The sequence below is a fragment of the Agelaius phoeniceus genome, chromosome 6, assembly GCF_051311805.1.
Source record: "Agelaius phoeniceus isolate bAgePho1 chromosome 6, bAgePho1.hap1, whole genome shotgun sequence".
Lineage (NCBI taxonomy): Eukaryota > Metazoa > Chordata > Aves > Passeriformes > Icteridae > Agelaius > Agelaius phoeniceus.
Genome location: NC_135270.1, coordinates 19291770 through 19318158, shown reverse-complemented (window position 1 = coordinate 19318158; position 26389 = coordinate 19291770). Strand labels below are relative to the sequence as shown.

General features: G+C 39.5%; 1 protein-coding gene across 8 annotated transcripts in view; it reads left to right on the top strand.

Annotated features, from left to right (window-relative positions):
- LRRC56 (leucine rich repeat containing 56) overlaps positions 1-26389 on the top strand; it is an 81373-nt gene that overhangs the window by 7700 nt on the left and 47284 nt on the right. For 3 of the 8 annotated variants that reach the window (XM_077179964.1, XM_077179967.1, XM_077179966.1), the window contains exons 1-4: positions 3431-3536; positions 8399-8471; positions 12106-12193; positions 18967-19027. In XM_077179964.1, coding sequence (XP_077036079.1) covers positions 12154-12193; positions 18967-19027 — 101 coding nt within the window. In that variant the 5' untranslated portion in view covers positions 3431-3536; positions 8399-8471; positions 12106-12153. Of the gene's footprint in view, positions 1-3371; positions 3537-8398; positions 8472-12105; positions 12194-18965; positions 19028-26389 lie in introns of those variants that run through there. The other 5 variants (XM_077179960.1, XM_054635733.2, XM_077179963.1 and 2 more) reach the window with 3 other exon arrangements.

The following is a 26389-nucleotide window of genomic DNA, read 5'->3' as shown; positions in this document are numbered from 1 at the left end:
TACTGCTTTGGTCATTTGATTTCTCCTGCACTCAATGACTATTTGCTTCTAGTTATCCACACAAGTATGAGCCTGTCAAGTTAAGACTTTTGACGCAAATCCTGCAAAAACTAATTTATTGGTTTCTTTCCATCTTTTATTCTTCTCAGTGTTCACATGCAGTATAAAACCCCATTATTTTCCAGCCATTTTCTCTTCCCCTGACACACTCATGTGCTTACCAGTACTGCTGTGCTGTCCCACTGGATTCACTGCAGGTTTGTGCTAGGTGCAGTTAGCTTCCATCCTTGTGTGTCCTACAAAGCACTGGGGGGATGATTCTGTTCAGCACATGGATCCAACATACATCCAGTGCAACCACCTTGTTTGTGAAGGAAATCCTCAGGTTCGTGGCTTTTTAGACCTCTTTCGTGACAGCAGAAGTCTTTGCAGTCCCTGTGAACTGTCCCACTGAGGCTAACACTCATTTGGGGCAGTGTTGGCTTGTCCTGTGTGTTTGGCAGAGCTGTAGGTTCATCAGATGGACCTGATGAAAATAATCAATGTAACTCCTGTGTCTCTAGGAGGACAAATGTGCCAGGCCCCCTTCTTGCTCCTACACTGTGCTGGAGATTTCAGAGGTTCATGCATTTTATTAAATATTGGCACCTCACCACTAGGATTTCTGCACTCTTAATTTTTCTACAATCTCATTTTGAATGTGTTATTTTGATCCATGTTCAGAAAGAGATTCTTTAGTCTCTGGAGAAAGCTTTGAAGTGATAGAAAAAAATATAGTTTTGCTCGCTGACAATAATTCAACTTGATCTCGAACAATTTGTAATGAAAATACTTTTCTCCTCACTAATCCAATGTTACAATAATTACAAGAGCAGATCAATAGCAGGAAGTCTAAAACAAAGTATTACTTCAGATATTAAGCCACAAATTGATCTCCTTCTTGTCAAGCCTAAAGTAAATGCTGTATCAACATGTTTCAAAGATTTGAGGATGTTCTGAAATGTGATGGTGATGGCCCAACAGAGAGAGAACAGTAATTTGTTTGATGTGTGTTAACTCTTTGCCGCCTGCATCTACAAAATCCTGCTGTTATCTCATTTTGCACTCACACATTACAACAGTGTTCTCTGACTGCCGCTCCACTTGGCTCTGAAAACGCACAAGATAATCTCTGGATAATAACAGTCCTCATTTGAATTAGAAAGAACCACCAACACTTGCACACAATCCAACACAAGTCTTGTGCAATTGACAAAGGATTCCAGAATTTATGTGACAAGAATATTCTACTCCAAATCAGTTATTGGCCAAAATAATTCCTTCTTAGGAAAATAATGGCAACACCAGAAGGTCTTCATATCACAGAAGATTGTTTAATTTTTCTGAGACAACTGATGACTCTTGCAAATCTATACTGACAAATCATACTCACCTGTTAAAGTAGAGGAAAAAAAGTCTGATAAATTCTAGAATTCTTTAGAAAAAGAAACAGGTAATAGAAATTTGTATATTGTAACTTTTCTTCTAAAATGCAGGACACAGTGTTTTTGAGGTCTCTTTACCCTCTAATCGGATGAAGTATGGAAGTTGTCCTTACGCTACTGTAGGCATACTGAGGTTTTAGAAGCTGCAAATATCACTACTCAATTCACTTTATGGTGAATTTACTGTCTTATTTTATAAGACAGTAAGAAAGATTGAAAAGAGTCCTGTGACTCTGAAGAATTTGTTCCTGAACATGTTTTTAAGGCATTGAATATTGCTGTGGCTTAGGTGTAGAACATTTGAGCAGTCAGCTTCTCCTGTAGGAGTGCTTGCCAGGTAGGTGAAGTAAAAAGAAAGGAAAGGAAGGAAAAAGTAGGGTTTGCTTTCTATGGGCTTCTTCTGCCCTGACAAGTGTACACAAGGAGGACTTAGGAGTCTGAGGATTTGGTTCCTCCCTTCAGAGTGTAGTAGGTTCTGCAGGGTCAGGTTTGGTGTATCATCGGTTTTTTGTTGCTGTTTTTGTTTGGGTAAGGGCTGCTGGTTTTTTTCTGACAGTACAGAGACTTTTGAATTTTTTTTCTTGTGCACATGAAGAATTTTGACTGGACTTGAGCAGTCAAAAGAAGAAGTCTTTTTGATCCAGATTTCTTTCACTTTGTACCCGGCCAGTCCTCTCAAGTAGAGATGACCGGCTGAGCAGTCAGAACTCCTATTTGTCCTAACAGAAGTTACTCCTCTGTTTAACTGTTTATTAGTCTGAGGAGGAAGGAAAGTGGTAATTCTCAGGTCTTGGCCACCACTGATGCTTTGTCAGCCAGTTATGATTAGCTTGATCATTTAATTACTTTTCCAGCACTAAGAATAAATATTACTTCGCAGTGGAGAACAGAACAAAACTGCAGGTGTCCCTTCAGCAAAGCAAGACAGCTTTTCTCTAGTCTAGTCTTTAGTTGTTACAGTAGTGTTTCCAGCTGTGATACTTCCTTGTTGCCAAGTAGTAGTAAATAGCTGTATAAATCACAGTAATGCTTGTACCATTTGGGTACAGCTGATTGCTTTTTTACTCTAACGGGTGTACATATGCTTACTCTCATATTTCAAAGTTAATTGTTAATATTTCTGTGAAAGTGATATCTTTGGGAATTGAAGAATGACCACATCTGAAGTGCTTCATCTTCAAACTTTGTATTTCATTCCTCAATTGAAGGAAACACAATTTTATTTAAATTGTATTCTTAATTTATTTTCTCCAAGACTGTCTTTAGAACTAAAAGTCAGTAGCCATTGCCTGCCTAACCTAGAGTCAGTAACAGTGCTGGGTTGTTTGATTTAGGACAGCAAACACAGACAGGTTTTGTCCGTGCTACTTGCAGGCAGAGCTCAAAATGCTTGAGAGGTGGTGTTGTGCCTTGGTACTGGCACTTGCAGTCTGGAGTCCAGCAGAGTTTTGCTGGGGTGTTGCTCATGTTTCTCAAGAGGAAAGGGGTAGGCAGGCAGCCTGTGTGGGTGGGAAGCTCACTAACACTGGAGAAGGATGAGTGGAGTAGTGAGGAGGCTGGAAAGGTGTCCTGAGTTGTTTGTTCTTAGCTTTCTTCTTTGTACAGAGCTTTAGGCATGCCCAGCTTCTTGTGTACCTGCAAACATAGCTTGCTATGGAAGCTTACACTCAAAGCTGAATGGGGTGTGAGACTTGGGTAACTCTTGAGGGTGAAGAAAAGGAGGAACATGTTATGTAATGCATAGCTTTGGGTTTGTGCTGGTTAAAGAAACCTGTATCTCCACAGGCATTTTCTGTCTTGCAATAGGAGTCAAAATAGATTTTGCTGACAGGAAAATAATAAATATGGGTAGAAAAATCCGACTGCTTGTTATCCTTTTGTCCAAAGCATGTTGAGATGGACCTGAAGTGGAATCCTGACAGAGTTTCTCATCCAGGCTCATCTGAAGACCAGGAAACTGATTTGAATTGGCAAGGCAACCCAAATCCCAGTCTGCTGATTGAAGATGATGGAGAGCTGCTTATGGAGGAACATCTTTCCCCCAGGAAACTGGTGAGTAGACATCCAACTTTTTGATGAAGTGAAAGAGGCAAACTGGCATATACAGAGCTGTATTAACCTTCCAACTGCTATTGTACTGATTGTGGATTGTTGCCTCTCTGACATTTAGATTTCTGAGTAAAGTAGATTCTGTCTTATGAAAGTATATCAAATGTTTGTCCTCCTTTCACCTTGTTTCCTATCCAAAGTATTCCCAGCATGATTGTGGCTGTGTTTATTGCTAGGAATCTTGAAGCAGCGTGAAGAAAAGTACAGGTAGCATAATTATGGTCTACACAGATCTCATTAATGCCATCTGGAGTACCTTGAATCTTAGCATTAGAGAAATAATTTACATTAATCTTGTTCTAAAGATTGGAAATGTAACTTTAAAAGCACAAGTTTTTTTTCCACTGAGTTAGTGAAATCCTCTGTCCTGCTAAGAAGCCAATTAAAATATTCTGCAAATTATAGAAGTACTTTCTATACATGTCAAAGTGGGAGGAATTTCAAAGCATATTTAAAAGCCATGTTCCTTTTAGACTGGGGGAAATGATTTTGCTATGCAGCCTGTTGAAAGAGAGTCACATGCTGAAATCTTCATGAAAGAATTCACTTTGTGAAATATTTGTGAAAGACTACTTGGTTGCACACTGGATTGTACTTGCTCAGGGCTAATTAAGGATGAAATCCTGTGGGATGTGTATGAGCTGACCAAACAAGGTCACTTTTCCACACCAAAGGAAGGGAGAGTTGAGAGCAGAACTTGAGGAGAGAGACTTTCTGTGTTGCAGACCTACAGAAGAATCTCTCCTGGTGGGGAGCATTTGTGAAAGACAGATGGGGCTGCCAAGGCTGTGGTTCAGGTACTCCCAGCAGCCAGGGTGGTGATTGCAGGCATCCACAATCCCCTGTGTATCCACTGCACCAGTGGGGAGACACGAGCTTCCACAGGAGCATATTCCAGCTGTGGGTTTACACCACTCCCTCGCCACTCCCCAGCCACATTCCAGAGACCATTCTGACCATATGCTGTAGATTAGGCAGAACTATTGTTCCCTAATTAGACAAGTTTTTTAGTGTTTATAAAATGGTTGAAAGTGCAAAAACCCCTTCCTGCAGAGTGGATATTTTAAGCATTCTAGAGAAAAATTGCTGCATGGTTGTATGGTCTGTGCCGTTCACTTTCCTTGGGCTCCTGAGAACCTCTGACCACTTCTTGGTCTTTTTTTAAAACCTGGCATAGAATTGGACCAGTTTAATGTGTTTGTGGCCTGCAACAGCCTGTATAAATGTGATGGGAGCCTCTCAGATTAGTCTCTATTGTTAGGGCACGAACCAAAGCCCATTAGAGTAACCAAAACAGCTGCCCTCTGATTCAATCAACTCTGAATGAAACCCTTAGGAAGTTCTTTCATTGGCATGAAGTTCTCTTTCTGAACCTCTGCTGCTTTTAATTCACAGCAAACTGTAAGCAGAAAAGTATATGTAAGGCAACATTACCTACATCCCATGAAGTTGTTGTTTATTACTCTGTAACTTTTTAAAAAATGCAGATAAGAAGTTAAATAATTCAGTTTTGCCTTTTTTGAGATTGTTGGTTTTAACATTTGTAAGGAATCTCATTTCAAAGATTCTTTTAAGTGAAGTACACTGTCCTGCTAATTTTTCTGGACACAGTTATTTCCAGTCCTGGAACCTAGCATTTGTGTTGGCATAGCTGGGATACTTCCTGCTCAGAGGAAAAACTACATGACATTGTCAAGGAAACATTTACAGTGTTTATAGCTTGTTTTAATAACATACCCCATCTATCTATTCTCTGACCTTTATGTTGAACATATGCACTGCTGCCATAAATTTACTTCCTCTGGATTTGCGAATGTTCAAACATTTAATACAAAACAAGTTTTCACATGCATAATTCTTTAAGGACCCATATGCCATTGACAGTCAAATGGTTTGAAAGGTTGTCTTGTTTAAATCAATACAGCTGCAGTATCTTTTTGATTGTTTTATTGATGTGAATATTTTAGGAGTTATTGATTGTATCCATTGAAGTGCTCTGAGAAGGAAACTAATAGACTTTTAAAATACAGGCTCATTAAAGTAAAATTGTTTTACATTCAAATAAGGGCATGGGCCACACTTCTGTAGTGTTGTGTAGGCAAATTTTGGACACCTTATGGATGCTCCTGAGGAAAGTTTTTTTTCCTGAGACACATACTCAGCTTTACTCCATGTCCTCACAATGGTCTGTCTTGCATCAGTTTGGTTTGAGTTTGGGGAAGCTGCGAAGTCTCATTGTGCGTATTCTGTGTAGATTTGGCACCTTGAACTGCAGCCTGATTTCTGTGTGAACATTTGGGTAATTTTGCCCTTTTTCCAGAGGGATGGCTGTCTGTTTTGTAGTGAAACCATTATCAGTCTGCATTATTAAGAACTCTCTAAAACTTGTGACACTTGTGTTCCTTCACTTTTATCCACTAGCTGCATTGTTTTCCTCCAAAGAGAGGAAAGTTTGGCTTGGACTGATTTTTTTTTTTTTTTTTCCCTTTCCTTTCTTGCCTTCTTGGACCATGTAGAACAAAAGACAACTTCTACAAAACCATTGGACCGTTGCCCATTTTCTTCCTCTCCATTGTGGATCCCTTCATTTAGACTTTATGCTCATTCACCACAGAGTTTGTGGTCTGTAGTCTTGTTTCAGCACAATGTTCACTTCAAATCCTGGATGATTCCATATTTCCATGATGTTAACCACATCTTCTAGTTTCTTCGTGCTGCCAGCTCTCTTGCTGCCCTGTTGTGTTACATCTTTTTATATTTGAATGTCCTTCATCCAAGATACAGGTCAAAAGCTTTTGATGCAAGGGTTGTATCATTAGATGTCATTTTTATTCTTTCTGCTAATATCAATATCAGTTTTCTGGTGTACTTTTTAATCTTCCTCTATATGAATAGGAATTCTTGCTTTTCCATTTGTGCCTGTCCTAGTAATATTTTCAGCTCTATATTTTCCTAGTTATTTTCCTATTAATATTTCTCTGCTCTGCCCATCCTTATGTGTGGTTGTTAGATATTTAGGAATACCAGAGTGAGCAAATTCTCACTTTGTTCTGAAAACTGGCTAACAATGGGCAATTAATTTTTAACTCTATTAGGGCTATGACACAGATTTTTCATTAAATGTGGACAAACTGAAATTAAGGGCGCCACCTGTCTTTAATCACATTTTTATTTTCTTCTATCAACCCCCATTCTCTCCCTGCTGTTTGCAATGGATCTTTTCCTGACTTCCACTAAAAGCATTCCACTTCTCAGAGGAAACTCATTTTACAAGGTCAAATGATCTTCCAGACATTGTCACATTATAAAACCCAATCACGTTTGTGTGTGATCTTTAGAGAAGAAAGAAACTATTCTCTAATTTTGCTTTTTATTGATCCTGCTCCAACTAATCGTGTTTTCCAAACTTTGGAACACGTGTTCGGATGTGGTGTTTAGTTTTGTTGCTCAGGAGCTTAGGGTGTATTTCATATGGTATGCACTCATCCTCATGGGAAAAAGAAAATGCTGGAGGGTCCTGGAACAACAGATTGGATTCTTGCTGAAGTGGCTCAATTGTTTCCTTTTTTCCTTTTGCAGAAAGTTTTCCTCACAGCTGTAAGATAAATGGATTTGAGGAAAATAACTGGACATCAAGAAAGTGCAGAATCTTGATAAATTAGGTAGAGTAAGGGAATGGAAGGAACTGAATTTGACTGAATTTGGATCTGCTGAATCCTTCATTATGGATGAATCTCTTCATCTGAGCTGAGAGAAGAGTGTATTTATATGTATATGCTGAAAGTAGAGGAATACAGCTAAATATTTAAATATTTTAGTTATGGGCATTTGCAGCATTTAGACGTTTTGAAAGGAAGTTTGCATGTAGGGCCACAGAGAAGTTCTGTTCCCTTTTATTTTGTCATACTTTTAGCAACTTTTTTTTTTTTTTTTGTGAAGGAGAGATTATACCTTGACAAAAAAAAAAGGCAATAAACACATGAATGGACATGAATTTAGAATTTGCATACAGGTGTAGTATTCAAAGAGAACAAGCTCACCACTCTGGAATTCCTGTCTTAGCCAAATTAACCAGGATCAGCAAAATAAATGCACAGATGGAAATATTTCTCTGACAGCTGCATGCAACTTGTTCTTCAGCAACATGCCTACTTTTCTTGGAGTATGTGAAAAATCTAGGGAAGAGAAAAGACATCAGTTGTGTGTGCCAGTTTTGACTGAACAGATATTATTTGTCAATTAAGGAATTTACAGATAGCTGTGGGATTTGAACTGGATTTCCCAGCATCCCCAGGTGACTGCTCTGCCAGGTGGGAAGCTCTACGAGCACAGAAGTATTTCTCACTTGCAATTTTCTACAGAATACTTACTGGCTTTTCTTGTCAGTCAGAAAAGAAGCTTTCCAAGCCAGTGCACAGTCCCCAGTTGGCCAGACATTTTGCATGGTGGGAATGGTTTGTGAACCATCATGGACTTGGTTCTTAAAATACTGGCTAAATTATTTACCAACAGATTCTTCATGAAAAATAGTTTTACTCCTATTTTGAAGGAGGTGAAAAAATGTAAAGTGAGCTTTATTAATCTTTATATATATAAAAAAAGTATACAAAGTATCTTCAAAGACTTGTGCAGTGCTTTACCATGGAAATGTGTCCTTTCAAATAAACAAATTTACAGTGGAGTGTCAAACTGTTGCTCAGGGTCAACCTTTCAGGCCACCTTCTTGAACATGATGTGCCAGAAAGGTTTTGATGTTTGATTTTTTTTCAGGAAACGTCTCTCTCTAACTGATACCTACCTTACAGGGCTGCAGATGGTGGCAAGCAGAGTCCTCTCTGAATACCAACACTCAGCTTGGAATTATATTGGTTTTTCAAGGTATCTTTTTGATCTAAAATAGTTGTGAATCTATCCCACTCTTTGTCTAGAACAGATCCTTGGTCCCTTTCTGTTTGCTCTACATGGAGGCTGAGCAGCTGGAAACAGCCAGAGAAATACCTGGATGTACAGCACCTTCATGTCTGTAAGCATTCCTGGGGCACAGGCAGAGACATTCTGTCCCTGGCTGTCAGAACAGCCCATTAAGCTATGGGCAGGCAGTCATTGCCTGAAATCACAGTGGGACACCTCTGAATTAGGGCAGGAGCCTGTCCTAGACCTGGAATGGCCTAGGAATGAAGAGAGACAGAGCACTGAGCATCACTTCTATCTACATGATGTCAGACATCTCTCTGTCCAAGCTGATGACCCCTTCAGTGTGTTGGGTCATGATTTTTTTTTTTCTCTTGCAGAAAAATTCATCCAAAATATCCCTTCTCTCAAGTTTTGATGGAGGTTCCCATGCTTTGACATTAAACAGCAGCATAGAAAGAAGATCCTGCTAAATAGGTTGAATCTTTGCTTAAATGTTTCCACGTTCTTCCCTAAATGTCCCCATTCCTGGTGTCAGAATTTTAGCTGTGACATGAGAAGTATCCCACTTGCAGGTGCAGCAGCATGCCAAGAATGGTGTCTGGAGAGTAGCAATGCCTAACAATCTTCCATAGGAACCATTCCCCACGTATCCTCCTCTTGAACTGCTGCTCTGTCCTTTGCTTGCTGACTCTCTTGCAGTCAGCATCTGGGGTCTCAGTGCTTTAGTGCCTTTAAATGAGCTCATATCCTCCACCCAAGAGCATTTCCCATTTCCTTCATGTACTACACTATCTTGTGCATCCCCCAGCAAATTGGTTTCAATCTGTCCCAGCATCTCCTCACCATCAGCAGATGGAAGGACAGTGATTGTCATAGAGACTCTTGGAAATGCAGAACAGGGAGGTGGGCACTGAGAGTATATGGAGTTTGTCTCATCTGGTTAGCACATGCTTCAGGGCAGCTATCTATAGTTCAAAGAGCTGCTGCTGACAGCCAATAACCCTTTCCAGCACTGGAGTCACAGTTCTGCCTATTGCAGTACAAAATACGGGTGCACTGAGCAGCTCATCTCTCAGACAGTGGGAAAGGTACAGATAGTGGATCAGGAAGAGGAAAAGGAGGGCAAGGAGTGACACTGGTAATCCCTGATATGAAAAAAAGGAATAGGGAACCCTAGACAAGGGGAGAATATAACTTCATGCGGGTTTTATGCTTGGATTTTGAAAAAAAAAAAAGATCAGGGAGCAGAACTGTGAAGGGAGGCTGTCTGCAATACAGCAGGGGAAGGACAGCATGCAGGGAAGTTGCAGACAGCAAAGGAGAAAAGGACAAAAAAAGAAGCAAAGACTCCTTGGGGTATCAGGACCTTTTGCTACTCAACTGACAGTGTGTCTGACCCTGAGCTTATTACTTGTTCTGAAACTTCCTCCTGTTCTGATGTAGGCTCTTAAAACTATTTTGATGGCAAGGAGGGAGGTATTTTTCAGAAGCTTCTTCCTTTAATGACAGTGAGCTTGCATCCACATCCAGCAATCCAAGTGCATGGTTTCATGCCAGGACATCAGCTAGCTCTCGTTTCACACATAATCTCGTGCTATGTGACAGACAGTGTCATCTGCTGAAAAGGGTTACTGCAGAATGTGGCTTGCCATGAGAGATCTTGTGTTCACTTGGAGGGAGAAAGCTGTCTGTAGCTGTTAAGTTTGCTGCCTTTGCAAGAGCAAAACACATTTTGTGGTGGCTGCATGTGGTGATAGAGTCTTAGAAGCTTTCTTATGTTCAGCCTGTTTAAAATCACAGTTAAAATATTAAAAATAAGATTTAAAAATCATTTTAAACATAATGTTTTAAAAATAGTCGAAAGGCAGTTGAAGGTATTGGATAATTCTGTTTCTTAGGACTACACGTCAAGACCTTATAAAGGGGGACAGCTTTTCAAGAAGGAATGCTCAGCATTTTCTGGAAACCATGTCCTTTTGAACTGCCAGCTCAGTTACACTGACTGGCTTTAGTCCTTTGTAAGAGGATGTGGAACATCAGTGAAAGTTGCAGCCACTTGTGCACAATAAAAATATTACCTAATGAGCATAAATGTTGCAAGCACCATTTTTTCCTTGCAAAATTAATTGGATATTCTTGTGGGGTTTTTTCTTCCCAAAACTCATAAGCAGAGGTCATCCTAGACATTCCCTTCTAATGAATACATTCTCTGTTATTAAAAGAACCTAAAGAATGTTGTCGTTTTTAATAATGAGAAAATTTGGCTCCTGTATGTGGTGGTTAATGAATGACTTTCTGCCTTCACCTTAAGTAAAGGCCTTAAAAGTTGGTGACAATACTTTCAACTCCTGCTCTTGGTTGCATCATTGAGGAGGAAACTGATGCCAGGGCCAGACATTTCTTTGAAGTGGACATGTTCAGCCACACATCCTAATTCTTTTGACACAGAAAGGTGAAAATTTGTAAGTTTTATCACTACGTATAGCATCAACAATTTCAGGCAGTTAACATGATAAATAAACTTTGCTTCTCATTTTTCAAGGATTTTTTCAGACTCCTCCATGAACCACTAACCCATGAGGAAGAAAGGATATGGTTCTTCTGGTCTGTTTTGTTAAAACATTCATGCAACTAGGCTGATGCAAAGGAGGTGGTGGGATGTGCTCCCTGAATGAGGGAAACTGGGGAGAGAGAAATTGGATCATAGCAGGGAGAAACGGGATGAGCGCAGTGGTAACGTGAGATTGCTTCAGCTCCTTGTGGAGTTGCAGCCTTAGGATTTCACAGCCTTGCTGTGGTTTTCCCTGTCAGTCTTAGAGCTTCCCTCTCTCCTCTGTGTATAGCTTCTGCTTGTTTTGTTCCTCCTGCTTACCTCTGCCATGGCAAAATGTAAATGAATGATACACATGGCATGTGTATCTATCAACACAGACTTTAGGATGTTAAGAAAGATTAGAAAAGAGTCTGCATTCACACACACATCCTTGCTTAATGCAGTGGTTCATCCAATTATTACAATTTTGTAAAAATAATGAAGGATTTGGAAGGCCTCTATTTGCATTGCCTAGATACTTTCAAAGAAATTAATAATTCTTATAATTAGTGTAGTCTGTCAGAAAAGTGAGTGGCTTGAGCTAAAATCATGTTTCTTTTTTATTGTTTTGGGCCAAAAGGTAAACAGTGTGTTTTGTTGAGTTTTACTACCAGCACCTGTTGAATTACAAGAGATGTTTGAAGTTAACACTTTCTATCTGCTGAGGATTAGTGCAAGACTTGTGCAAATCTTTAAGCATGGACATACTGTTTAAATAAAGTTAGGTGGCATGTAGGTCTGTTGTTGGTTTGCAGCCTGAATGTAACCCTGAGCCTTGACTTTTTAAGCAATGTATAAATTTTGGGAGACTAGAGTATTTTGGGCCTACAAGGAAAAAAGGTCTTTGAATACTGTGTTCATTTCAATGTGATTGCACATCTAGCCATGTTGACCTGAAATATATGTTGACAAAACACTGTTTGAAAATCTTTCTAGACCCTTTTGCTGCTGTGTCTTCTGGTTTATTGCATGAGGGTACACATATATTTCTGCTTATCTTTACAGAAAATTTTGGCAGGGGTAGATGATCTGCAGCAAGTGAAGGCCCTAGAGATGCGAGTAGACACCAGAGAGATCAGCTTGGGGAACTTTGGTAAGAAACACTTTATTTTCTGCTCATCATCTTGAATTTTCCTTAATGGTGTCTTGACTGGGGATTCACTAACCAATAGCCAGTGAAAAGTACTGTCCTTCTCAAGAGTTCTTAAAACAGGATTTCCTCGTACCTCTTTGATCTCTGTCTTTGGTGTGAGGCTCTGAATAGGAAACTCTGGCAATGGGATGAGTGACGTCTCTTCTGTCTAAAGCAAATTAGTTTGGACAAATTTTTCTTGTATGGTATGCTAGGCCCTAAAAGAGCATTTACTCTTGTCTTTAGTGAAACAGGAGCCAAATGTCAGCTTCTCTCCACTGTGAGGTTTCCCTGTGACTGAGGAATTGCCAGCGCTATCAGGTGGCTTATGCTTCCAGCAGCTTGTCTTTGCACCCAGCCTCACTGAGCTGTGCTGGAAGATGAGCTGGAGGCAGGTCCTGCAGATACATCATTTTGATGAGCCCCAAGCAGCCCTAACACTTGTCATTTGTTTTTATGTCATCCTCACTGAACCAGGGAAGTGAGAAGTACCAAAGGAATTTCCTCTGTAGCAGAGTTAATACTGAGAATATAAAGCCTAACTTTTTTTTTTCCCAGCACCAGCAATCATTTTCTGTCATGTGGATTCCTACCACACCCAAGTCCATCTTTTTCTACATTGAAGCTGAGTAACTAGTGCAGGGTAATATTTTCTGTGCTGAAAAGGAGCCATGTCCCCAAAACTGTGTACTGGTTCTTTCAGACAAACAGTTAATTTTTCATATGCAAATGACTAATGTAACAGCTGACTAGCTTTAATGGGTCTTTTGATGTCTATTTGTCAAGAATGGTTGAGCAAGAACAGTGAAGGGGGCTTTTGTTTTGTATTTTTAGCCCCTTTGTATTGGTTATTCTGTTTATTTCATGATTAAGTCTCTTTCTCATAGGCACTTGATAATTTAAGGTAAGTTACATCAATTTCTTTCAGAGATCATCATCTATTCAATCATGTTTCAACTAATCCAGTTGATAAGGAAATCTCATTATGCCATTTCTATTATGCTCAAAAGTGGTGCTCCCATTCCTATGCCATTTTACATTAGCTGTGACAGGCTAGCAAAATGTTTCACCTTCATCACTCTCTTTTTCCCTTTCAATTACTGGAATAAATCCCTTCTCCTACCCATGGTTAGGCTTTTGCAACCTTTATAGAATACAAAATACAGAACAATATGTCCATGATGCAAATAATTTCCATCTTGTTTATCTCCCACTGTTCACACCAAGAGCTGGCCCTTTAAGGCCATGAAAACCAGCCCCTGCAGGTCCCCACTGCTTTTGAGAATAACAGAACATCAAGACCATTCTGAATTTCCTTCTGTTTTTTTTTTTTTGTTTTTTTTTTTTTTAAGGTGCATTTCTGAGTTTTCTTCCTGTGAAAATCTCTTTGCAAATGTCAGCAGGTGGCTAGGGCAGAAAGTTTACTTTAGTTACTTTCCTTTTTTTTTTTCACGTGGCAGATGATTTTTAGGCACATGGAGTAGGGCCTAAATGTTTAGGGGTTTTGCAGAGCAGTTTGCACCTCCATTGTGAATGCTGCTGTTGACGAAGTTGGGCTCATTGCTTGCTCCCTGCTGACTGCCTACCCCTGCAGCTGTGCTGCTGACCTGGTCTGTGGTCACAGGGGTCTGGAGAAATAGCCCGAGGAAAACAGTAGGGTAGGAAGCAGATCAGCTGGAATGACAAGCATTCTAGAGTGACAGGATGTAAAGTTCTCCCCCTATTAGGAGAGTCAAGTAATAAGAGTATCCAGAGAGGTTTGGAGACTCCATCTTGGTAGGTTTTCAAGTGGATGAAGACCTGAGCACCCTGATCTCACAGACAAACTGGCTCTGAGCAGGATGCTGGGCTTGAGACCTACAACTGTTCCCTCTAGCCTGGACTGCTCTGTAATTTGGTGTTTCTTTTGAATTTCAAACCTGGCTAATAAGCTTTCTTTACACACATATTAAACCACTTCACCTTGCTCTCACTGTATTCCTTAGTTGTGGAAGGGGGTAAGAGAATCTTTGTCATCAGCAAATTTTTTCGATGATCAGTCCACACCCAGTAAACAATATTGTTTTGACTGGTTTTATGTGTAAAGATAAAATAGGCCAGGCAAGGTCTTAAATGGCCAGGTGAAAGTGTTAAAAGCTACAAGACTGCACATAACTCTGAGTCACCTGGAACCTTGCAGCACTCAAATCCCAAATTTACACCACAGTTTTCACTTGAGAAACATTTCAAGGTTCATAGCCTGTGTTACAGACTGTAACACAAACACTCAGGGCCTAAAGATTTCCAGAGTGATTTAAAACTTGTTGCTTGATGTTTTTCTTGAGACCATTCCACTAAACTTTAAAGCACCATCCTGTTAACCTTGTCCAGTTTGTCAGGTCTGCCTCTACAAAATGGCATGACATGATAGGGAGGAAGAGTTACTTTTCTTAGGGACAAGGTGTAGACTAAAACATGAAAAGACTGATATTGAAATATTCTCATGCGATCAGTTTTAAAATTTAAAGGAAAGGCTTCATGCCAGAGCTTAAATCTGAATCTTTGCAGGGCTTGGGGTAATTGCTGAATTCTCCAGCTGTTTTCAGTGCACCTTGCTGAGTGACAGATGAAACCCTGAATGCCCTGGCAAGTCTTGTATCCAGCTTTACATATCTTGGGGTTGATTTCTGTGCTCCTCAGCTGCATGTAGGCCTCAGTTTATGTTCAGAGGTACTATTTCCTTTTCATTAACTTATCCCTTCAGTTTTGATTGCTGACAGGTATGGAATTGCATTTATGACCAGCTCATAGAAATTCCTGTTGAAAATAATGGTGGGATAGAGTCATTTAAGACACTACATAGTCCTCTTATTCCTAAGTAATTTTAATAGCTCCAAATCAAGTTACCCACAGTGCTGTTCGCTGGTCCTTATTGAATTGTTGCCTGCTGGTGGCCAGACTAAGTTGATTACATGTCTGGAGATTGCCACTTCCCTTGCAGGCATTTTATCAAGGCAAAGCTCTGCCAAGGGTTCAGAAGTAGCCATGTGCTATTTCTCATGCAGGGCCATCATCTCTCTTTCCTCTTGCCCTGTTTGTTGGCACTCTGGGTGCAGAGCTGGGACACCTTTGCTGGCAGCCAGCATGGCAGCAGCAGGTGCTTGCATGGCCAGGGAGCAGCACAGAGGCTGGAGGAGCGAGTCTGGCGTGAGTGTTCCTGCCCAGGATGGCCTTGGCTTAGCTGGTGCTGACAAACTCACTGAGCAAGGCTCGGACAAGCCCCACAGCAGGGCTTGGGCAGGGTCTGCAGGAGTCACAAGTGTGCACTGGGGCAGTGTGCTCATGTGAAGCCCTGCACTGGTGTGTTTTCTGTGAGATCCCCATCACAGGGAGCTCAACTGCAGCTGCCTTGGGTCTGTCTGAAAGGGCTGTGGTCTCACCTCCAGTTGTACTGCCCAGTTCATCCCAGAAATGTGCAAAAAAATGCCTGTGTAGAAATAGCATCAAAGTGATCTTGTTTGATCAAACACAGCTCAAGAGAACTAAATAGACTCTTTAATTTGCATCTCAGGTTGCTGTTGCTAGAAGAGCACAGCCTGTTTTGATATGCCTGTTTTGTGTTGTAGGATCAACAAAGCACGATGGCTGCCTGGTGCCAATGCAAGCATTTGTCAGTAATTTATTTTGTTTGTTTTTCACTAGTTCATGTTCCAAAAGATGCAAGTCAAGCCACGATGATTTTTTGTTAACAATAGAAAAACAAAGATATATGATGCTACTTAAAGAATACTTCATAATGTAAACAGCAAGTGTTAGAAGTGTTGTAACTTGTAGAATATCATAAAACCAGCATTTGGGCTGCTTTCTCTTTGCTTCTCCTACTCAGTTTTCTAAATGTCACCAGCAGTACCAAGGCACCTTGGAAAGACATCTACACTGCTACCCTGCCTGTGAAGTGCAGCACTTCAGGCTTCGTTGTTGAGTGTATGTGTCTATCACTTTTATTCACCTAACTTGCACTCTGATTTCTTTCTGCCCTTTCATTTAGTTTTGTTCCACTGGTAGAGTAGAATAGTTTAACACTAGTACATTGTTGGTGGTTAGTAATTTCAGAGCCATGTAACAAAACCGGTCATTAGTGAAAGGGAATCGCAGACAGATGAGATAACACTGCTCGTCATCCTGAATTCTCCCCTTGTCCTGCAATCATCAGCATTTCTGTGGACTATTCTTGCTCTTTAAAATCAAAATTACACAAAGGAGGGAATAAGGATAAGGAATATACTGCTTGTACTTCTAAAATGAATATTAGAAATTATTACTATTGTATTTTGGAGTATTTTTATATGTTAGTATCATGTGTCCTTGCTCTGAGGAAAGATGCCATGAGGATTAAAATTACAAAAATTAGAAATACACCTTTACATTGGGATAAGTGTCTTGTCACCTTCATTTTACAATTTTCTCTTCCTAATTTAAACTTCTGGCCTCTATTCTATTTATAAGTATTTAAAACTCTAAAAACCATAAAAATCAATGGAACAATGAATTCTTAGCACCAAAGAATAATCACATATTGATATAAAACTTAGAGGAGGGAAGAACCTGCAGACTTGCAGGAATACGTTGTAGAATATTGCTGGCAGAATTTTGCACCACCACATATTGTATACTTCTATTTCAAGCTCATAAACCACACATTAAAGTGTAACACTGTACAACTTCCCGGGGATAGATTGCGCCAAAGTGCAAAAAAAATCTGAGATGGAGGATCAAGTTACAATAATGAACTGACCAGATGTGAAAATTGTATTATCAGCCTGTCACTCAGCCTCTTTGGATCCTTTAATAGTTGCTTCTTTCCTGAGACAAGCCTAAATGCATTCAGTGAAAAGCTTTTTCTTGGGCAAGTCTCTCCATTTCTCTTGACTCCTCATTCAAATCTTGTGCTTAACACTAGTCCTTAAAACTCCTTTGCTTTGCAATGCTTTGCATCGGTCTTTGCTTGGTAACCCTTTTACATCTCTGCCTGAATCCATGGCACCATTACTCAGTTTGGAGCTGGGACTGGAGAGGCTACTGCATCCCTCTCATTTTTTCCTTTAACTCTTCAGGGTATGACATTTAATCTCTCCATCCTTGTCAGAAACAGGATAGAAATTTTTTAGAATCTAGATTTTTTTTTTTTTGGGTGGGGGGTGGAATTTTTTAGGCCCTGATTTCTATCTGAGGGAGTCTTTGCTCAGTAGCTAGTGTGGCTACTGTGAGTAATTAACAGAGATCCTAATGTTTTCTCTGCCAGGACTCCAAATTATTTTGTTGCCATATATACATATAAAACTTGTTTGACATGAGAAAGCATATCCTGCAGGAGGAGGGCTATTTGTTCTAATTTGTTCTTAGTTTTTATGGATTGTGGAAAATGCTTGGAAAACAAGGTTAGAAAATGGCACAGTGTGTTTTGAATTTTTTGTATTTTCAAAAGTGCTTTGAAAAAGATGTGAACTTAAATACTTGCAGTACATCATGAAAATCAATATGTGCATTATGATCACTCCAAAATAACATGAGATGTAGCTAATGCTTCTATTAAAACATGATTTATTAAAATGTTTTTGACATAAATGCTCTTGTTCTCTTTGGGGAATGAACAACATGACCTCCTTTCTTTGCTTTTGAGATCCCACCCCCCTTTCTTTTTTTTTATCCTTTGCAAAGCACCGACTGGTATCCTTCTGGACATTGGTAAATCACCCTTGCCAGACTGTGATTACTCAGAGAACTCATAAAAATATTTGCTGAGAACACATGTTAATGTTTCAGCAATGGTCCAATTTGTCTAAAATTGGTGTTACTTCTACATGGTTGCATGTTATACTGGAGGATACTCACCAGCCTTGAGTAAACTCTGCTGGTGTGAATGGGTAAACATTTGCTACTGTCCATAAGAAATGGTTTCTGAGACTTGAGCTTGTGTCTAAGTTATTCTGCACCTTGGAATGATTTGGTGTATGATTTTGGTTCACAGATACCATTAGAGTGAATCTAAAAGGCAAATGTCTCTCAGGGATACAAAACAAAGCACATTAATTAAATTAATAACAAAAAGAATACTGAGGGTTTTATAGGTATGAAACTTGTACAAGTCAATGGTAAACAGTTGTATTTAGAAAATTAAAAGAAGAAAGCAATGCTTTGCAAAATGTAGCATTTGTGGGACCTGTGAACTATAAAAGATGATGTTGTGACTATGGATCATTATGTGGTTGCTGTTTGATTCAAAGTCATATTTTGAAGAAGTGTTACCTGGCTGTGTATCCATTAAGTCCATCACTACTTGCCATTAAATAGGTCATGGAATGCTATACTCTAAAGTATCCCTTAGCTCTGCAGAGTATCACTCAGTTAAAAGTCAATCAGGATGGGGAATCAGACCAAAGAAAACAGTCACACATCAAGCCAGTTTCTTTTCTTGTCTGTCCGGCAAGGTGCCATATCAGAGTTTCCAGTGAGGGGTTCAAAAATTGTAATTGGGTAGTCGTGCAGACAATACATATATGTTTCAAAAATGCAAAGGATGAAATAGTTTTTGAGTGAAATAATCTCATTGATTTTCTTAGAAGAAGTCCGGGACAGGCCTGCCAGAAACAGCTAAGAAATACTTGTAAAATTAGATGCTTCAACTTGTAATTGTCATAATTTTCCTTTACTCTAATCCCAGGTGCAAAAAGTGATTCTTTATTTTGTTCCCACAGGTGTGCATCTGCCTAATCTGAGAGAACTGAAGTTGAACAATAGCTTGCTTGTATCTGTGAGGTAAGAAATGAATGATTCTATGAAGTAAATATAAAGAATAACAGCCCTCAATTTTATTTAAGTGATAAAATCTTCATTTGTGCTGCTTTCATTCCTTCCATTTCTCCATCCTGTGATAATGGATTAGGTCATGAATATATGCTCCACTACCATAGAAGTTTAAGGACAGGACCTGATCTGGAATAAATCAGTGTAGCTGAAATTGTGCCGATGAATTAGCCCTAGTTTGCCACCAGGGAAGTTCCTGCTATGCTGAAGTCCATGGAAATTTGTTGCACATTTGAAAGGAGCTAAAAGTTCCCCTCTTATCTATGTCTAGGTGCTTGTATTTCAGTGTTTCAGCCTTTGGGCCTTTACTGTACACAGTAGCCTGTTCTGTACAGGTCAGACCAGTTCCTCAGCTGATGAAAATCACTTTGGCTTTACTGAAGTCAATGCAATCAGGTTTATGAGAGCTGCTGTGGAGCCTGCATGTCCCTGGCTTGCTGAGCTGCATGAAAACATCATGTTTTCTCCCAGACAGCTGGGGGGAGTTGGCTGGTTGGAAAGGTAGAAGTGAAAACCATCACAATGAGGAGGCAGAGCTGTCTTCTTTCTCCTGTGCTAATATCTGTATGACCCTTGCTAATTAATGCAAAGTAGAAAAATACAGTTCCTATCAGAAAAGGGCTGTGTAAAAGGCCCTGTTTTAAATAGGACTGCTCTCTGGCTTTGTATGGGTATCTACTAAACTCATGGGGTAAAAAGTAGTGGGTTTGCTAGTTCTTTTTAAGAGAGCATGTTCTGTCCTAAGAATTGACAATAAATTCTTCTTGGTCTCTCTAAGGTATCTAATGAACTTCAATTGGTACACTTTGATTTTATTTACCCTTGTTCTGGTGATGAAATGAAGTATCTGCAGTCTAAATTTTGTTTTTCTTGCCTTCTAATCCATAACATGTAAAAGTGGTGATTCTATATTGCTGCATTTATTTTAATAGCAACCAACAGTTTTCATAAGCATGAAATTGCTCCATTACTGCAATGGAGGATTAAGTAGTGGGTGAAAAAATTAAATTTTGACACTATTAAGAGATATTATATCAAAAAGAAAAAATATAAAAGGTGGGTTTTAGTTTGATCAAAACTCCAAATTCTCTTCAAATGTGTCAACAGAAAACATTTTGATCAGCTCTGTTGGCACTGAATATAAGAATGCTGTTCAGGAAAACTAAACTGCATGACTCATGGCTTTAGCAGGATTTTGCACCTCTGTATTCTGAGGCTCTAATTTCTGTCATGAAAAGTTCTGGCAAACCATTTTCTTTGACCTGACACCCTTGTGGGCAGGCCTTGATGCAGGGAATGTTTGGTCTCAAGTTTTGATTTGATCTACTCTAATGTAAATATGTTTGGGCTTGGATATCAAGTCTAATACTGTGATGATTCCCAGGCACTCCAGCCCAGGAGGAGCTACCTGCTGCTCCTTCTGCGTGGCAGTTAAATGCAATTGTCAGGGAAAAGTAAAGGAGGAAGAAGATTTTTGTTGGCTCTCCCAGATGTGAGCTCAGTCTGTACAGTTACAGCAGTAGCTTTGCTTTATTAATTCCCACCTTTGACAATCTGTCATTGATGAACACAGATCATTTAAGGGCACATCCCATGCAAGCACAGCCTTGTACTTGAACTTTATTTTTCAATGTCTGCATCATGTCAATTTAATGCCCATTAGAGCAGCATTGTTGCCACAGCAGCAGTGATGCCTGCTATACCTATTGTAACATGGCTGCTCCCATTCCAGAGGCTGCTGCCATTTATTCCAAAATACAGTCTTATTTCTGAATTAATCTTGTTGATACTTGAATTCTGTCCAGAAAGTGATTATTTTGTTTTATTCAACCAAATCCTTGCAAATGGGGCTATTGAGGATGACAGAAAAAATTGTTCTTCCTTCTTACTGAAAGTAATTCCCACAGATTTTGCCAGCCATAAGGTCAGAATCATTGTGGTTGTAATTCGAAAATGGGCAGCAGATAATAGGAAATGTCTTGTAAGGTCCAACTGGAAGATTGGTTTTATTTACTGAAAAGAAGGCAAGGACAGAAAAGCAGAAAAAAAAAAATTTGTATATACTTGAGATGCTAAAAGCAGACATTATTTTCATTCTATTTTATGTTATAAAAGCATATTTTGGTGAATCATTATGAAGAAAAGGCTGTCAGTGTGCATGCATGAGTGGGTAATAAGATGGGAGACTTTGTGTTTTGTCACTTTATTTTTGTTTCATCTTGTCTTGCAGAGTAGAAATACCTAATTATTTTGGGATGAAACGGAATTAGAACTTTTTCTTTTTTTTTCATGTTGAAAATGGAAGAAGAATTGGCTTGGTAGATGCCAAAATGAAGGTTCATCATCCTGACTTTAGTTACTGATTTTTTTTTGAGGCATTCATTCCTGTCAATCTCACATAGGAATGTCAGATGTGAGGATGCTGAGGTGTGCATTGCCATGCACTGTTCAAAGGAAATAAAAGGAGTCCTGTTCTGGCACTGAGGAATCAAGGTGTTCTTGTGTTACAGTTTTCTATGGGAGTGCAAGGCTTGCTACATCAGTGAGTTTGGATATTGGCTTCTCCTGGTAGCTCCTTAAGAAGTTGTGATTCCTTTGATGGGGAATGTGTTTGAGCTGCCCTATAAATTCATGGTCCTTCCCCAATCCTCCTAAAGCTTGTGTTACTTTTGAATACTTGAAACTTTGAAATTATACCATTATCAACTATTTAATTTAATCCAAAAGGAAAAACATATCCAAGTTTATTTTCAGATAATCAATCTTGGTAGTTGAAAGGGAATTTCTTTCTTGGCTGTTTCTGGATTTTGGTTTTCTACTGGCCCTTTGCTAAAGGGAACATCTCTGGAAAATCCAGTGTACTGTGAAAAGAAAAGACTTCATATTGTTTTAAATTTTCTAAATCTCAATAACTTCATTATGTCCTTGTTTGGTGACCTTCACACATTTGCTAGCAACTGAGAAGTTCTAGATTTATGAACTGATAATTGAGGATGAAAAGTCAAGTCTATTCTTAAGAGTGCCTGCTAAAATATGCTGATTTGGAGGGTGTTGGGTGGGTTTTGTTTGATTGATTGTTTTTGTTTGCCTTTTTGTTTGGTTGGTTTTGGGTTTTTTGTTTTGGTTCTGGTATTTGTTTGTTTGTTTTGGTCTGGGTTTTTTGTTTGGTTGGGATTTTTTTGTTGTTTTTGGGGTTTTTTTGTGATGGCCATGGTCCTTATTTTTGAAATGCTTCCAGTAAAAGAACTATATTCCAAGGCCAATGAATACTGCTTCTGCTTTGGCATGTAGCCTGTGTATTTTTTTTATCAGATTTTTTTATTCTCAATTCAGGGATGAATGAAAATATCTGTTTAAAAATGTTTAGATAAATATCTTTGCAAAAGGGCTTTTAAATCAGATAGGAGAATCTTGGGACCCGGTTCCCATAAGTTTCCAGAAGAAGCTGTTTTAGCAGCTGAAGCTCATTTCCTCCCATTCAGCACCACACATTGTGGCCAGCAGGAGAGTGATCTCCTCTCAGGGCTTCTCAAGCAACTGCTTCTAACAGAGAGAGGCTGTCATATTTTAAGTGAGATGAAATGCAGAGACTGCAAAGTGTGGGGACAAAAGTGAGTATGGAGGATATAGGGAAAGTAAAGCAGATTTTCTTCATCCAGATTGAGTTAACATTTCATTGCTGCAGTTCTCCAACTGGGCTTGCACTGTTGCAGAAACATCCCCCAGAAGGAGAGGGAAGTAATCCTGGTGTGTTTCAGTCAGTAAAATCCTCAGGAGGTTCAAATGAACAAGGTGCAGAGTATATTCAAAATCAACAATTCTTATGCTTTTATGAACCTTAGTTTTTTGGTTTGTTTTTTTTAACACCAGCTCCCAGAGACAAGAATAGCAACAAAAGTCTCTGTATTCACATTTTGAAATGTTTTGAGCCCTCTTGGCTGCGAAAAAAACCAACTGTAAATATAAGCCAAGCGATTTGAGTTAAGATTTTGCTGATCATATGAATTTAAGAAACCGGAGTCAAACTAATTCTTTCTTAATTCAGGGCAAGGGCTCTAAAGTAATGTTTAAAAGTATTTTTGAGACTTCAATCAGGATCTTTAGGTATTTTAACATAGCAGTAAACCTCCTTTTTACCCAAGAAAGAGTTTAAGGAAATAAAATATCTTCTGTTCTTAAAGCCACAAGAAGTTTGCCTTCAGTGGCATTGCCTCACAAGCTGAAAATTAAACATTGGTCCAATTGCTTTGCTGGATCTGGATCAAGTTACACTATATTGTATAAGACTGAGGCTTGACACTTAACCCCCCCTAAATTTGATGTACTGTTGATAGTGTGTCTAGGCATCAACTACTTTCTGGATAGTTTTCCCTCAAACAAGAGGAACATGGGGACATAATTTCCCTGAATTTACTTTTTTCCTTGTCGTTTTTACTTACTCCTTTCCTATCTCTTTTTTGGGTTTTTTTCCTCCTTTTTCTTCTTCTTGTCATTTCTAATTTTTGGCAATTAGTGGATAACTATGTTTGTTGTATAGTAACATGTACAGAGGTACATAGATATCACATGTTAAAGCAACAGGGTTTGTGCAACAAGGATCAGCACTGCTGTTATGATATTTAAAATCTCCAAAAAGTTTCTAAAATCAGTCAGTTTGCATTACAGGTGCAAATGTTTGTCAACAGATGATGTATTTGTGTTATAGCAGTTTCTTATTGTGTCTAGCAAGGAATCAGGGTGCTCTTGCTCTAGGTTGCTCTTACCCATGCAGTCAGAGCAGTCAGAGAGCCATGCTCTGATTTGGCTGGGGTGAATCCCTTCATATCCTTGTTTCAGCACCCAGAGCATCACTGTTTACTTTCATATTCACGTTTCAGGATGGGGAAAGCCTTTCATTGCACATGCAGGCTAGTTTCTGTGGGAAGTGTTCCTGTTAATTCTTTTGTGTAGCTGGACTGAAAGTCCTTCAGCAGTTAAAGATGCTGTGAAGTCTATGTTAAGAATATGTTCTTTGAGGACTCTGAGTGCTTTCCAGGATTTAAAGCATTTAAATTGAATCTTAATCTCTGTATTAATGAATCTTCTCTGTATTAGTGCCTGTGGATCCCTGGGAGTATTACACACCTGGGCAAAAATGCTGTGACCTCAAGTTTTATTTAGCATTGATGGTTTTAAGGATATTCACATTATTGATAAAAAGTAATGATTTTGGGACAGAAATACAGCATCTTTTAGTTGAGTGGATTATTTTCAGAAAAGCACAATCAGCCTGTCTGCCTTTGGCCCTAGGGAAATCTGATTGCTTTGACCACTTATCTGTCCTGGGTAAACCTCTGGTTTAATTTCACCAGGTCAGGTGCCCAAAGAAGAAAATGTGTCTTTGCGACCTTAGATATCAGGGAATCTGACAGGCTGATTCCCCAGTAAGAGAAGCTGAACTTTATCTGTACAAATGCACAGATGGAGCTCGGGCTCCATTCTGCAGCAAGCACAGAGGACACCAAAAGAGGGGTTTGGCCTTGCAGTGTCTTTCCATGGTTCCCAGCATCAGTACCCCATTTCCTGAAGCCTTCCCTAGCTGAAATTCCCCTGCCTTGTGTTTCAGACTGCCAGGTACAGGATGTACCAGTTAGGAAGGGGATGATGAGGCAGGGCCTGCCCTTGCAGCTCTAGGTTTGAGTCTCGTGGCTGTGGCAGGGTTGGTGAGCAGAGTGCAGAGCATCTTTCTCCTCATAGAGCAGAGAGGATCTGCTCTCATTGTCACCTGAGCAGTTCCATGGCAGCAGGTTTCTTCCCCCAGGACACCTCTATCATGTTTCTATTTGTGACTGCCATACAATGCAGGGCATAAAAACCATCAGAGGATTACCATAGACCACAGCAACACTTTTGTGCATTGTGAACATGGCTAGTGAAAAAACAAAGTAAATAAGCAATAGCTAATGTGTGCAGGAAGGCTGCCAGTAAACTCCTGCAAGGTAAGACAAGCCCATTACATAATTATGCTCCTTCTTTGCCCAGTATCTGAATAGGCACTCCACTTTGAATTTATTTGGTAAAAAGTGACCTCTCCTTTCAGGATGTTTTCTCATACCTTGCACCTATCCAGCTGAACCAGGTCTTAAAAAGAAGTACAGCTCAGCTCCTGGGTTAGCTGTTGTTTCTACAGCATCCTGGGTTAGCTGTATAAATATGCTATATTTTCCATCTCAGTTGCTTATTTTATCCTGGGCAGACAGAGTCTTCTGCATGAGTTGTGTATAAGGCTTTGCCTAATGGTATCATGATCTTGCTTGTATGCTCTGGATGGATATGATAAATAAAACTGTCAGTAATAAGTACTGCCAGCAAATAAGTACTTATGTGCCTGGCTATTAGGCAGTTTGCAGCTGCTCTGTTTCAGCTGTCAGTCTCAGGGTTCACATATGAAAATTTACACCTAAATATTCATTTTAGCCAGTGATGAGAAAAATATTGTTATAATCATGGTATGAGAAACACCAAAGAACAGGGCAGGGAAGCAACAGTAATTAACCCATTGGAACTTAACAGTGGTACTCTTAAGGAAGCTTTCCTGTCTGACCATCCAGGAGCCACTCTGGCAGAAACACACCACCTGAAATTTTCACTGCTGGCATTGAGGCCCCTTCACAGTGAGCAGCTCCAGTGACCCCAGGGGTGCCCCTCTTGGCTCCCTGTACACCCCACACTCACACAGTCAGAGAAGGTTTCCTTACTGGTTTCTAGGTTTCCCACAGCAGAGTCCCAGATGTTTGGATCCTTAGAGGAATTTATTTGTGGCACCATAACACAAAAACAGCTCAAGCTGTGTGCCTCCTTCCTGAGCAGTATCCAGCTGTGAAAAGATTGTCTTTGTAGAAAGACTTTGTGGAAATAAGAAAATAATCGGCATTAGTTTAATGGGTTTGTAGGTTGTTTTGATTCTCTCCTACAAGGGAATTGCTTCTCCGCAGCTTGTTTGATTTTTTTTATTGAAAATAATTATGTTCAGTGGGAAAATACTTTCTTGGAATGCAAGGTAAATGCTGATTTTTAAAAAAGGAAGGAATCAGGTTGCAGGGGAAATTATGCTAATAGTTGTATTTGTCAGTTGTAACTGCCAAATGAGAGGAATAAAAATGAATAAATAGATAGAGTTTCAGTGTACAATCAGTTTCATTATTTAATTTCTATAGAATATTCTCCACACAGGAGTTGATTTAGTTGTTCTTATTTTCTACAGACACATTGCTGCACACAAAGGGCCTTGTTGCTATTTTTCCCCTAAAATACATTCACACTTCTTTTTCTCTA